Raw genomic sequence first — 13,191 nt, 5'->3', positions numbered from 1 at the left:
AATAGCATTGCTTTTGTTTTGGGCCGCAGTTGAATTGTGATAATAATATTTCATTTTCATTGATAACAATATCCATGACATTCGGAGTTTCCATGGTTTGGCTTCCTTTTATCGCCGTTTCATACGGGATTTCAGCAGCATTATTGGTCCGATCACAGAATGTTAGAAGGGCGGGAAGTTCATGTGAAGCAGTGAGGCTGACGCTGTATTCCAGTTTTTGAAGTTAAAGGTAACCCAAGCCCCTGTTTTGACTTTGCCTAATTTTGATGATGTGTTTGAGGTGCATTGTGATGCTTCGAATGTTGGGATTGGTAGAGTATTGAGTCAGAATCAGAAGCCGATTGCCTTTTTCAGTGAGAAATTGTGTGACGCCCGCAAGAGGTATTCTACTTATGACAAAGAGTTTTATGCTATTGTTCGTACTCTTGACCATTGGCAGCATTACCTCTTGTCCAAGGAGTTTGTGTTATATTTTGATCATGAGGCACTGAAATACATACAAAGACAACACAAATTGAATTTTCGTCATGCTAAATGGGTGGAATTCATACAAATGTTCAACTTTGTGATTAAGCATAAAGCTGGCGTGCAGAATCGAGTGGCTGATGCTTTGAGTCGACGACATGCCTTGTTGTCATCTATGCAGACACGTGTAGTGGGATTTGACACTTTTAGTGATCTATATCGTGAAGATCCTGATTTTCGTGATATTTGGATAAGGTGTGCAAAGGGGAGTTTTCAACAGTTCCAGATTCACGACAAGTTCCTTTTCAAGGGAAACCGATTATGCATCCCACTTTGTTCATTGAGGGCCGCGATTGTTGATGAGGCTCATGGAAGGGGCCTTGTAGGTTATTTTGGGAAGGATAAGACTGTATCCTCGCTTTCTAATAGTTTCTACTGGCCGCGGATGGAGCATGATGTGGCTAAATTGGTGGTGAGGTGTCGAACCTGTCATGTTGCCAAGACCCGTCACAGTAATGCGGGTTTATACACTCCTCTCCCAGTTCCTACAGCACCATGGAGGATATTAGCTTGGATTTCGTGTTGGGACTGCCCCGCACACAGAGACAGAAAGACTCGATCATGGTTGTGGTGGATCGATTCTCTAAAATGGCGCATTTTGTCCCCTGCAGTAAGACGTTTGATGCAAGCTAGGTGGCTCAACTGTACTTTCGAGAGATCGTCAAGCTTCATGGTATTCCTAAATCTCTTACTTCTGATCGCGATATAAAGTTTGTGAGTCATTTTTGGCAAACTTTGTGGAGAAGAATGAGGTCGAAACTTCAGTTTAGTAGTGCATATCACCCGCAGACGGATGGACAGACTGAGGTTGTCAATAGGAGTTTAGGGAATTTGTTGCGCAGTTAGGTTGGTGACAGTCCTCGACAATGGGACTTGGTGTTGGCACAAGCAGAGTTCGCGTATAACCAGTCGCAGAATCGAACAACTGGTAGGAGTCCGTTCCAGATTGTTTATGGGCGCAACCCAATCACTCCATTGGACTTGGTGCCTATTCCCATCACTGAACACTTTAGCTCCGATGGGGAAGAACACGCTAAGCAAATTTGAGAGTTGCATGAGCAAGTGAGACAGCGCTTTATCTAGCAGAATGGCAAGTATAAGCTGCGAGCTGATAGGCAACGGAAGAAGGTGGTTTTTCAGGAGGGTGATTTAGTTTGGATTCATTTGAGACATGAGCGTTTTCCAGGAGGGCGTTGGGGAAAGTTACAGCCAAGGGCAGATGGTCCTTTCCATATCCGTTGCATATAAGGTGGATTTGCCAGGTCAGCACAATGTGTCAGCTACCTTCAATGTTGCTGATTTATCCCCATATGAAGGTGGTAGTGAGGATGAAGCAGTTGACATGAATGAAGTTGTGGCAGCGGCAGATGAAGCAGACTCGAGGTCGAGTCTTTTTCAAGAGGGGGAGTATGATGCAGTTTCAACGTAGAAAACGGGCAAAAACCTGCGGTGTCAGAATGATTTGAAATTCGCACGGTACATGCGAAATGCAATTCGCAATTTGGCCATCTGACATCGTTTAGGGGGCGAAAACTGCAATTTACTGTTTTTTCGGGTTTATTTTTAATTATTAATTTTCTGTTTTATTTCCTTTTGAACTTCTAGGGTTTTTTAGACGCTTATAAATAGCGTTGCTTTTATTTTGGGACGCAGTTGAATTTTGATAATAATATATCATTTTCATTGAAACTAGGGTTTCTCTAAATTTCTTCTCCGTTCAGTCAATTTCTCTATACGCTTTGCATCACAAGTTATTTGTTTCAACTCCTATCAACCAGAATTTTCCTTGTCAGCAAGTATGTTTACTATGTATTATTACAAGTAATCCATGATGAGTAGGGTCCCAAATGTGCTCACTCCAAAGTCCAAAGTAGAAGGTGGTTAGAGTGCCGGCAGACCTAAATGAAATTGTTGTAATTACCCTTGTCTTTTTCCCTTCATTATCTTATAAAACATCGAACACACATATTAGTTATTTATGAGAAGGAATGGGAATCATGAGATAGTTTGATTTTTCTTTTCTCAAAAAGAATCTGATTGCATTTGGTATGAATATACCTAACGCACATTACTATTACACTAAAATTACATGCCACCAACTTTAATTATGTTATAATAAGTCCTCTCGTCCGTGGGCAAAATGAGTTTTCTCTGTCATTGTTGTGGAATTATATGGCAGGTGGAATGATAATAATAACTAACACTGGTTTGAAAATGGTGAATGTCAGATATAACAACTATTTGCTCCCCACTCATACCTTATATAGTAGTTACAGTTTAGTGGTACTAATTTTTATCCCAAATCCAGAGACTTAATTCTTCTTGTCATTGCAGTTAGACTAACTCCAGCTGTTACCACTATTTTGTTGTAGTTTATGCACAAAAATTACGTACTTTTTGCACTATAAGTGTGTTTAACTGTACTGGTTTGTATTATTAATCACACTAGAAGGGATTCTTTTAAATACCTTTATCATTATTTCGAACTTTGACAAGTGGATCAACCAAAATCATGAGACAAGTTAGTACAATTGAGTACTTAGAGCTGAACTTTTAATTACGTGAACTCATGCACATACAAACTACTCCTACTAATATTAAATTATTGAGTAAACTACACAAAAAAGGATTTGAAATTTCAGGGTTGCACAATTATAATTTCTGGAAGAAATAAATATCAAGATAGTTTCATACACATTGCACATTTAAGATACTTTTGCATATCGTTGATTTTTTTTTTCAGACCAAATAGCCCCTCAACCACTTGGGCATTTCAGTTCATATAATTTTTTTACTCTCTCTCACATATGACATTAACATTCATTTATTACTTTAGAGGAGAGAGAAGTTAGATGATTATTAATGTCAGATGAGAAAAAAGTAAAAAAAATATACTCCTCTATTTCATAAAAATATGCACTTTGGTTCAACACGAGTTTGAATGCACAATTGGTAGAGTAATAGAGAAGTAGAAAGAAAAAAATAATTAAAGTATTATTAATGAAAAATGAGTCATACTTGTTTTCAAATTTAAAAAGTGCATATTTGTGGAATGGACTATAAAGGAAAGAGTGCATATTCTTGTGAACGGAGGGAGTACTATATGAACTGAAATGCCCTTACGAGATTGAGGGGCAATTTGGTCTAAAGAAAATAAAAAAAGTGTAAAAGCATCTCAAATATATAGTGTAAAGTTCAGGGACCACTCATGATACTACTCCCTCCGTCCCATAATAATTGACATATTTGGGGAATGACACACAATTTTAGGAGATGTTGTTTGTGTGTTAGATGAAGAGAGAAAATAATATATTTATATTTATGTCAGAAAACTTTTTACAAAAAGAAAAATATGACATCTTTTGTAGGACAAACTAAAAGGAAGGTGTGACATCTATTATAAGACGAAATGAGTATATTTTTTTGAGCGACCGTGGAATATGCAACCATGTAAGTTCAAACTAAAAGGAAGGTGTGACATCTATTATAAGACGAAATGAGTATATTTTTTTGAGCGACCGTGGAATATGCAACCATGTAAGTTCATGTCCCTTCATATAGTTCACTCTAAATTATTTGGTTAATAGTGTATGGTGAAGTTGCTTTCTATAAAAACAAAAACAAAGCAAAAATGGTATTTTAAACGAGATAGTTGAAAGGAATACATAGAATAGATTCGATCCCTATGAGATTTTGTTAGTTTTGAAATCAGTCATATTTCACACCTAACCTAATTACACTTGAATATGTATAATTGTTTTGTCACCTTTTACAATTAGTTCCATAGAAACCGTTACAGAATTTGTACTGTGGCTAAACATAATTCAATCAGCATAATAATTGGAAGCATATGCATATGTGCTCATTGTTAGCACTTTTTACACCAAATTTCAAAGGATTTAATAATTAAAGACAACAACTCAAAGTGGTACTAGCTCAACAAAACGTACCAAAAAGGAACATGGTGTGGGGATAGGAGCATGTTGTTAATCTTATAAATACAACTTACAACGCACTAATTCCTCATCAAATCAACTCACACAAACCTAATTAACACACCACAACCATGCCTGCCACACTTGTTCATTTACTAAGTATTATTTTTTGTTTGATTGTCAAGTCTTCAAATGCATTAACTCCTGATTACTATCTTCAAACATGTCCCAATGCTGAGGCCACCATCACCAAGGCTGTGAGGAGAGCCATAATCAAAGACAAAACAGCTCCAGCAGCTCTACTCAGACTGCACTTCCATGACTGCTTCATTAGGGTAACTTCTTTTTCTTATTAAAATTCTTGCAATTTTTGAGATTAATGTGAGTTATATATATTTATTTTAAAAGGGTTGCGATGCCTCGGTGCTGTTGGAGTCCAAGGGAAACAAGAAGGCAGAAAAGGATGGACCTCCAAACATTTCCTTACATGCTTTTTATGTGATTGACAATGCTAAGAAGGAGCTCGAAAAGATGTGCCCCGGTGTTGTCTCGTGTGCTGACATTTTGGCTGTTGCTGCTAGGGATGCTGTTGCACTTGTAATTCCTCTACTAAGATCCTTTTCTTCATTTATTTAATAGTAGTTTCTATAATTCTTAAAATTTTGCTCAATTTTTCATGTCACAAGTCTGGAGGTCCAACATGGGATGTCCCTAAAGGGAGGAAAGATGGAAGAGTTTCAAAGGCTAATGATACATTGCAATTACCATTTCCCACTTTCAACATTTCTCAATTGCAACAAAGCTTCTCAAAAAGAGGCCTCTCTTTGGATGATTTAGTTGCACTCTCAGGTAATGGGCCTAGTTATTGAGGTGGGCCTCAGCCCCTCCAAAAAATATAATACAATTTTTTTTGTTCCTTCCAATATATGAAATTCGGAATTAAAAATTTTCTGGGTCTGCCACTGTTACAGGAGGACACACACTTGGTTTCTCGCATTGTTCGTCCTTCCAGAACAGAATTCACCGCTTCAGTAACGCAACGGAAGTGGATCCATCGATGAACCCATCGTTTGCAGCCAGTTTGAGGCGGGTTTGCCCCGTGCACAACAAGGTGAAGAATGCAGGGGCCAATCTGGACTTCACTCCAAATGCATTTGACAATGTTTATTACAAGTTGCTGTTAAAAGGGAAGAGCATATTTTCGTCGGACCAGGCACTTGTTGCTAATTCCAGGACAAAGGCAATGGTCGCGAAATTCGCCACCTATGAGAAGGAGTTCTTTGATGCATTCGCCAAGTCTATGATCAAGATGAGCAGCATCAACGGCGCTGGAACTGAGATCAGACTTAACTGTGGATTTGTTAATTAATTTGCTATTGGATTGTTATTTGTTATTACAGTCTTTCCAAGGAAATATTTAGTTGTTTCTCATGCTAGATGGAAAAGGTAGAAGAATATAAGAGTGGGAAATTGTGAGCTCTGTTTTCATTTTGGCGTAGAAAAAAATATTGCATTTGTAACTCAATTAATTTTTTATTGTATTTCCATTACCCTAAAAATACGGACAGTGCATAATTTATTCTTAAGAATTACTCTCTCTATCCCATTAAAAATGAAACGTTTTTCTTTTTTTTGTCTCATTAAAAATGAAACGTTTCCTAAAATGGAAACAACTTTATCTCTACTTTTTCATCTCTCTTACTTTACTCTCTCCTCATCAACTCACAAAACAACACTACATAAAATCACGTGCCGATTTCCAAATGTTTCATTTTAAGTGGGACGGAGGGAGTATATTATTAAAAATAAAAATAAAACATAAACAATAAATTGTGAATGTTTGTATTGCATTGTTAAAAGCGTGTAAAAAACGGATATATTTATCCATATTTGGTGTAGTGTGATTTTTTATGTTGAAATGAGGGTATTATAGATGAAAGCGTGAATTTTGAGTAAAATAAATTTAAAGTGTGGAAAAAATGGATATAATTTATTGGGAAATGGGAAAATATTTTTTTTATTAAATTTGAAATTTTTAAGATTTTTTCAGATTTTTAAAAATGAACGTGGTCAACCAGAGCATGTCACGTCGGTTGCTCGTGCTCTTGCCATCGGCACGATGGTGCTCTTAGGAAAGAGCACGTCCGTGCCGTCGGTAAAAGCGCAACGGCGAGACATGTGTGACTAATAAAAAAAAAATTGAATAATTATTAAATAAAAATTGAGTTGCAGACTTCAGTCCAGCAGCAATTAAGTTCAAAATTTGATGTACAAAGTTCAGATTCATTTAATCTAAGGCTTGGATTTTGTATTACAAAACGATAAATTCAAACAGCAATGAGAGCAGCAGAACGCAGCTCCCATCTAAATCTAAATCCCCAAATTTTAAACAGACAAGCGACAATTGTGTGATTGAGCAAAAGCAACCCAAACAAGAAGATGAAGAATTTCTACGGCTTTTGTTGCCTAATCTGGACGAATTGCCGCAAGTTCCCCCTTCCTCTATTGAAGCCAATTTCACAACTTTTTTCGCTCCAGGTATGCTCCAAATCCTAATTTCAATGTTTTTCTGTACAAAAAGGAGAAAATACACAATAAGTAGTTTCACCGTAACTCTTAAACCGTGATATGTTATGCTGTTTTGTATTAGTTTTCTCTTTATTTAGCCTTTTTGTTTTCTAGATTTGATGAAGCCTGGACATGATCAATATGTTCATCGTCATGCCAATGGGTTTGTTCTTTCTATTAGCCTTGTGCTCATTCATATCATAGTAGAATGTGTATTATATACATACTTATAGATATGTTTTGTTTATTCTGATTGATAGCTATGTGTAATTGGTTTGGCTCCGCACCACGTGGCTTTGAAGAAGAATGGGGGGATTGTTTCGGTCGATTTTAATGTTGGGAAATTGGACCTTAGCGGAATTAAAGTCGCTGGAAAGCGCAAAAAGGTAGAATCTTTGTCGTTTTCTCGTGGTTGTTGTGCAAATATTTCGGCCCAAGCTTCTAGTCATAGATTGTTTGTAATTTTATCATGTTTATAATTTGGATATGAAGATATAGTGGAATGGGGATAGTAACTTTGTGAATGTGTTTATGCCAAGTGTTTTTGAAGTAGTTATCCATTTTGTGCTTATTGTGTGCTAGATTTTGCTTCAGTTTGATGCTCAGCAGCTCCATGTGCTCTGATTCATTATTTTGGATTCTAATTCAGGAGCACTACCAAAGTGTTTCAAAGGTGAAATTATTTTGACGTATAGGCCTCGAATTTGAAGTTAAATGAAGTCTCTATCCATCGGTTTAAAAATTCCAATATGAAACTTCATACACCTTCAAGTTCATAGGGTGAAAAGAGGTTTTTTGAGGGTCTTATACTCATTATGCCTGCCATTGAATATATGGGTATTCACCTTATCAATATCTCAAGATGGGGTCTGTTTGATACCTAAAAGGGCTATATGAGTGTTATTTAACTCCTATAGATCGAGAGTGTAATGATTGTAATCTTTCTTCCGCTGATAACTAACTCGGAACCAATTGCTAATTGTGCCTGATGTAAATCTGACCGTTGCAACACATCTGTTAGAAAATTCTCCTATTGAAAAGTGTGTGGAAACTCTTTTGCTTTTTGTAGTCAAAGAAATTCTGTTTTTGACATAATACACAGAGTCCATCTGAAGTAGGTATTTAGTAAAGTAAATACACAAAGCTAGCTAATTAGGAGGATTTAAGTTACGCTTGTCAATAAGCTTATATGTCTCTTACATGCAAGGATCAATAGGTATTTATTTTTTTATTGTTGATAGAGTTCCTAGAAGTTTAAGTAGATCCTTTTTTTAGTGTATATCTTTAGTCTTTAATGTTTGCATTCTTGGATGTGTTGCAGAAATATATGAGTAGTAGTAGTACTTATTAGTGAAAAGAGCTATTTCACAATTGAAGGTCGAATTTCATTATATATCTGATAGATTGGAGTTTATAATCATGTTCTTTTTTTCAGAATGCACAGCATTTTGAATCCAACACGGCTTTATATAAAGTGTTGACTGCTGAGGGTTCTTACATAGTGAGGTTAAATTTGTCTTATTCTTACTTCTAAATCATGTTGCTCTTGATTAATCAGAACTCACATTTCATTTACTCTTCCAGATGTTGTGTAAAAGGGCCTCTATTGGAAGTGAATGATAGGCTAATCAAGCAACCGGAATTGCTTAACACGATGATAGGTGAATTTGTGTCATCTTCAATGGCTATCCATTCCCTCAAGCTACGCTTGTTTTTGTGATCACTCTTAAAGTTCTTGGTTCCTATCTCCTAGAAGCTTTTGAATTGTCCATAGAAGTTGAACAAAAAAAAAAACAGTACGTTGAACAACATAACGGGGTTCTGTGTTGCTTGCTGCATTAGGATTGGAAAATGGAAATGGTAACAGATAGGCATGCTTGATTCTTAAAATACTTAATAATGGGTATTGCTTCTTTAGATCTCCAAGATCATTAAATGTATTTAGCCAAATTCAGTTTATTTTTCAGTCCATCCATGATCATTCATTAGTAACACTATCATCTGTGACTGTAGCCAGAGGGAGAGGGGTATGTTGCAATTATGATGCCAAGACCTGCAGATTGGCTCAAAGCCAAGGCCTCTCTGCTGGACTTTGAAAGCTATAAGAAGCTGAGAACGAAGCAGTGAGTTGATTTATGCTCGCCAATCCTTGCTTCCTTCGATGTAAGTCATGAGGGGTTGTTGCAACAAACTGCATTGTCAGCCTTTTGAAAATGTGGATGGAATTTGTAACTCTATCTGATTACTTGATATAAAAAAAGTGATCAAACATTATCCTTCTTTCCTAATTTATTTATTTTGTACTTTGTAACATTATCTGTAACTCTAATGCTACCTCGTTTAAGGGACTTAAACAGATATATACATGACTTCTTGTACTGAATAAAATCACAGTTCCTTAACTAGGATTGTATACAAGACTCTGGTTTGATGAGATATCAAAATTTAGCCTACATGGCTCATAGGAAAGGCCATAGGTGATCTGCTCCGATGGGTAAGTGTATGTTGACTTGACTATCCGAAATATTAATTTGTTCCATGAACTTCAAAGTTGCTATAATATCACAAACTTCTAAATTTATCTTGCATTAGTTGATACCACTCACAGGTCGTAGCCAAATATTCATCAGAATGTGTAGTGAGATGTCATTTTGTAGAAATGTCTATTTTCTGCCTTTCATTTCTCCTTAAATTAATTTACCTATTTTCCGAGCACAATCCGAGCCTGTCGATCAAGAGAAACTCACTGACTAAGTTTGTACCTAAAACTAACTCAGTCCGAGTGGCGCTGACAAGACATGAGCGACTGACTGGATTGTGATCCAAACATCACTCAGACCGAGTGAGGACGACAGTTGTTAGTAGAGCAAACATTCACTTAATAAACATAAAAGTTGTCTGCACAAAATCAAACATGAGAAGCGGAAAATAAGCATCAAGAATAGAGGACTCAAATAATTTTTGTTCGACACTAGGCAATCTGTGATAGTTGCTCTTAGTTTAGAGCATTTGGAGATTTTCTATCCAGCTGCATTTTGACAGGCCTACAAATATTCTCAAAAAGTTTATCAACATAGGAAAGAAATAAACTTATATAATATGGATAGGACGAGTTCAGTTAAAATGCATAACCGTACAAAATAAAGTTAGAAAAACAAGAAAATTGTCTAAAAGCAGCCCTGGCAGAGGCAACCTTACAGACCATCATGACTCAAATGAGTCACTGGATCCTCTCTTTGCACCAATCAAGCTTTTATTGGCAGCTTTAGATATTCTACCTGCGCTTACTCTATTCAAAAGCCCACTGGTTCTCTCGCCGGACTTCCTCTTCTTCCTCTGCTGTGAAGTCATTCTTGATGTTGAATGTCTTCCTGATCTCCTCTGGAGTTTTTCCCTTGATCATGTCGGCCACTGTCTGGCAAGTCAGGTCCAGAAGGGTCTTGATATTCAAGTAATTAGCAGCCTGATGTGAACAAATACAAAAACAGTTGTGTAAATCACAATGAAATGCACATAATGCAATGATCAGAAGAAGTTATAATGCAATGATCAGAAGAAGTCACTCTCATCAGCCAACCTTCAAGATTCAATTTCAAGGATTGTATTACTCATCAATGGTTAGCAATTTTACATTGCAAGAGCAGCTATCCAAAATAAGTCATTCTCAACTTGCAGGTAACCTTCAAGATTCAATTCCAAAAACCATATCTTGTATCAAATTCCATGGTTCAGTCATTAAGCATCATAATCATGATAGAAAATCAGAAAATATAACCGCACAAACATATTATGGTGAGTTATTTTGCAAAAACAAAGGTACCATGACTCAGTTTTACAGAACTTAAAATTTATATCAACTTGCAGAGTGATTATTGAAACCACTCGAATAAAAGCATCACACCACGCACGTGCATTATTACAATCACTACCCCTAAACAAGTAGACGATGTAAATTTGGCGAGTAACAATCAACTAAGGTGTCCTTCGGTTGCTATGGCTAATAATCTTATGATTATCCATCTAGGATTAAGTTGTGAGATTATTTTAGTTGGAGTGATTGGCTATAACTCATTATTATGATCATACACATCATACATATTCAATCATGAGATATAATCTTCCAGACCGAACCTGACCTTAAATATTATGGGCAAGGGGGCAGAGTTCGCAGATATGAAACCTCTAAACCAGCTGAAACAACTAAATGACGGAAGGGTACAGAAAGATGAAGGCAAAATAGAGTAGTGATAAACAATTCTCTGGATCTAAAAACAGCAATTATTGGAATTAAAAACAGAGCAAGCAACATAAACCGGAAACCCTTACGCACAACTCACAACAAAATCAAGGGCACAAAATCAAATAGAGCCGAGATTTATTCTCACAACAAAATCCAGGCCACAAAACCAAATAGAAATCGAGATTTATACCAAAATAAGGTCGAAGAGCGTGGCTTGATCGACTTTGACGAAATCGACGTCAAAGGCCTTGAGCTCCTCATCGGAGACGGCGGAGGCGAGCTTGTCGTCGGCATTGGTGGCGGAAGCGGCGGCATCGACGTGACGCTTGCAGTATTCGATGACTTTGGAAAGGATTTTACCGGTGACGTTAGGAAGGGGGATGACGTTGTCGGCGCAATCATCCTCGATCATGTGCTTGATGGTCTGCGACTCAAGGGCAACCGACTCGTCCACCTCAAACACCTCGCCGTCGGAACTGCGCAGGGTGATCTTCTTGCTTCCGTTCTCATCCGCGGACGACGACATCGTCTCCAAATTGAATATCGAATTTCAGCCAAGGAGACCTAGAGAGAGAAGATTGAGATAGATGATTGGGGAATCAGATTTAAAAAGTGGTATACTATACAAAAATTAATTATATTCACCGGCTCCAATTTTCCTTATAAGAAAAATTAACAAATTCGGCTTTTCACATCCACTGTTGAAGGCAATTTATTTAATCAAATTAAATAAATTGGGCTTTTCATAATGATCTTCAAATTATTTTTAAACGAAATTAATAAATACTCACTTTATTTTTGTTAATTGAGTCGACTCTTTTTGTCAAAAAGCTTAAGAGAGATTTTTAAATATTAATCCCTCCATTTGTTAAATAATGTCTCTTTTGCAATTTTGGGATGTCTTTGATTTAAAGTCTAATTTTTTTATTTTAGATAAGACGACCTACTCAATAATTTAGGGATGTTTAAACGGTTTTCCGGTTCTCAATTAACCGGAATCGGTCGGTTAATTGAGGAAACGGAACCGGAAAATTCGGTTCTGGTTATGGTACTGGTTCCAACTTTTTAAATAAAATTGGTTCCGGTTCCTAATCAGGAACCGGATTGTAATTCAATTTTATTGTTTTAATAATTTAATATACTGATAAATCTAATTTAGTTGAATTAATTTTGAATTAAAGTAAAATAATTTGAAACATTGAGTGATTTTTATATTTAAGCAGTGTTAGATTTGCGAGCTTTATTTTCTTAAGTATTTAAAATGTTTACACCATGATACTTTGAATCTACAATTATTTTCCTCAATCCATTTTTTATGAACTAACTATAATGAGTAGGACATCATAAGTTTTTTTTTTTAATTTCCAAAAAAACTTATACAAATACAATATCATTTCATATGATAGAAATTTAACTTTATAACAAATTTATGTAACAATTCATTTAACATACGGTTTTAATCTGTTTGTGAATAATTTATTAATTGTTCCGTTGTAAACCAAAAAGTCACAACAAAGATTAATTAGTATTGGAAATGTAATTCAATTTTAAAACTCATTTTTTTTAAAAAAAATGTTGAAGTTTAGAACTTCTATTTTTGTATTAAAAAATTGCTAACATAAACTAGTATGACCTACTACACTTGGCATCACTTTTATCCATTATGAATATTATTGTATTGTTCGTTTATATTTATTGTGTATTTATTTGAATTTTTAGGTATTACTACTCTCTCCGTCCCGGATAAATTCGGGTCACTTTGACCGGGCACGGGTTTTAAGAATTGTAATGAAAAGTGGGTTGAAAAAGTTAGTGGAATGTGGGTCCTACCTTTATATATTAGTTTTATAATAAAATGTGAGTATGAATGAGTTAGTGGAATATGAGGTCCACTACCAAAATGGTAAAAGTGAAATGGGACAA

At 36.1% G+C, this 13,191-nt stretch overlaps 3 protein-coding genes across 10 annotated transcripts; 2 read left to right on the top strand and 1 right to left on the bottom strand.

The window, feature by feature from the left end:
* Positions 1 to 4,566: 4,566 nt before the first annotated feature.
* Positions 4,567 to 5,989, top strand: LOC125208052 (peroxidase 64-like). The gene is made up of 4 exons (XM_048107600.1): positions 4,567 to 4,795; positions 4,869 to 5,057; positions 5,147 to 5,309; positions 5,432 to 5,989. The coding sequence occupies exons 1-4, from the start codon at positions 4,592 to 4,594 to the stop codon at positions 5,827 to 5,829; spliced, it is 954 nt and encodes a 317-aa protein (XP_047963557.1). The 5' UTR covers positions 4,567 to 4,591; the 3' UTR covers positions 5,830 to 5,989.
* Positions 5,990 to 6,730: 741 nt separating this feature from the next.
* LOC125205069 (protein Abitram-like) lies at positions 6,731 to 9,392 on the top strand. Of its 8 annotated transcripts, none has more exons than XM_048103875.1 (7): positions 6,737 to 6,998; positions 7,143 to 7,191; positions 7,289 to 7,414; positions 7,611 to 7,701; positions 8,464 to 8,534; positions 8,613 to 8,689; positions 9,046 to 9,392. In XM_048103875.1, exons 3-7 carry the CDS (start codon positions 7,335 to 7,337, stop codon positions 9,153 to 9,155), a joined length of 429 nt encoding a protein of 142 aa, XP_047959832.1. In that variant the 5' UTR covers positions 6,737 to 6,998; positions 7,143 to 7,191; positions 7,289 to 7,334; the 3' UTR covers positions 9,156 to 9,392. The 8 variants fall into 8 exon arrangements, 4 of the variants coding, with proteins under 4 accessions (XP_047959830.1, XP_047959831.1, XP_047959832.1 ...); XM_048103877.1 differs by having other exon boundaries at positions 6,738 to 6,998; positions 7,623 to 7,701; XR_007173706.1 differs by lacking the exons at positions 7,143 to 7,191; positions 7,611 to 7,701 and having other exon boundaries at positions 6,731 to 6,998; positions 8,613 to 8,931; positions 9,042 to 9,392.
* Positions 9,393 to 10,102: 710 nt separating this feature from the next.
* Positions 10,103 to 11,881, bottom strand: LOC125205068 (SKP1-like protein 1A). Its single transcript, XM_048103872.1, has 2 exons — positions 11,459 to 11,881; positions 10,103 to 10,491 (listed from the first exon to the last, which is right to left on the bottom strand). The coding sequence occupies exons 1-2, from the start codon at positions 11,792 to 11,794 to the stop codon at positions 10,318 to 10,320; spliced, it is 510 nt and encodes a 169-aa protein (XP_047959829.1). The 5' UTR covers positions 11,795 to 11,881; the 3' UTR covers positions 10,103 to 10,317.
* Positions 11,882 to 13,191: the final 1,310 nt, after the last annotated feature.

Source organism: Salvia hispanica, chromosome 2 (genome assembly GCF_023119035.1).
Source record: "Salvia hispanica cultivar TCC Black 2014 chromosome 2, UniMelb_Shisp_WGS_1.0, whole genome shotgun sequence".
Taxonomy (NCBI): domain Eukaryota; kingdom Viridiplantae; phylum Streptophyta; class Magnoliopsida; order Lamiales; family Lamiaceae; genus Salvia; species Salvia hispanica.
Note: the sequence above shows the minus strand (reverse complement) of the source record. Positions and strands in the feature narration are given on the sequence as shown.

Coding starts and splice junctions, on each gene's coding strand:
- LOC125208052 (XM_048107600.1), top strand. CDS start 4,592: ATGCCTGCCACACTTGTTCATTTACTAAGTATTATTTTTTGTTTGATT. Junction 4,796..4,868: donor TCCATGACTGCTTCATTAGG/GTAACTTCTTTT, acceptor TTATTTTAAAAG/GGTTGCGATGCCTCGGTGCT. Junction 5,058..5,146: donor CTAGGGATGCTGTTGCACTT/GTAATTCCTCTA, acceptor TCATGTCACAAG/TCTGGAGGTCCAACATGGGA.
- LOC125205068 (XM_048103872.1), bottom strand. CDS start 11,794: ATGTCGTCGTCCGCGGATGAGAACGGAAGCAAGAAGATCACCCTGCGC. Junction 10,492..11,458: donor CGCTCTTCGACCTTATTTTG/GTATAAATCTCG, acceptor TGTTCACATCAG/GCTGCTAATTACTTGAATAT.
- LOC125205069 (XM_048103873.1), top strand. CDS start 6,900: ATGAAGAATTTCTACGGCTTTTGTTGCCTAATCTGGACGAATTGCCGC. Junction 7,415..8,463: donor TCGCTGGAAAGCGCAAAAAG/GTAGAATCTTTG, acceptor TCTTTTTTTCAG/AATGCACAGCATTTTGAATC. Junction 8,690..9,045: donor ATTGCTTAACACGATGATAG/GTGAATTTGTGT, acceptor GACTGTAGCCAG/AGGGAGAGGGGTATGTTGCA.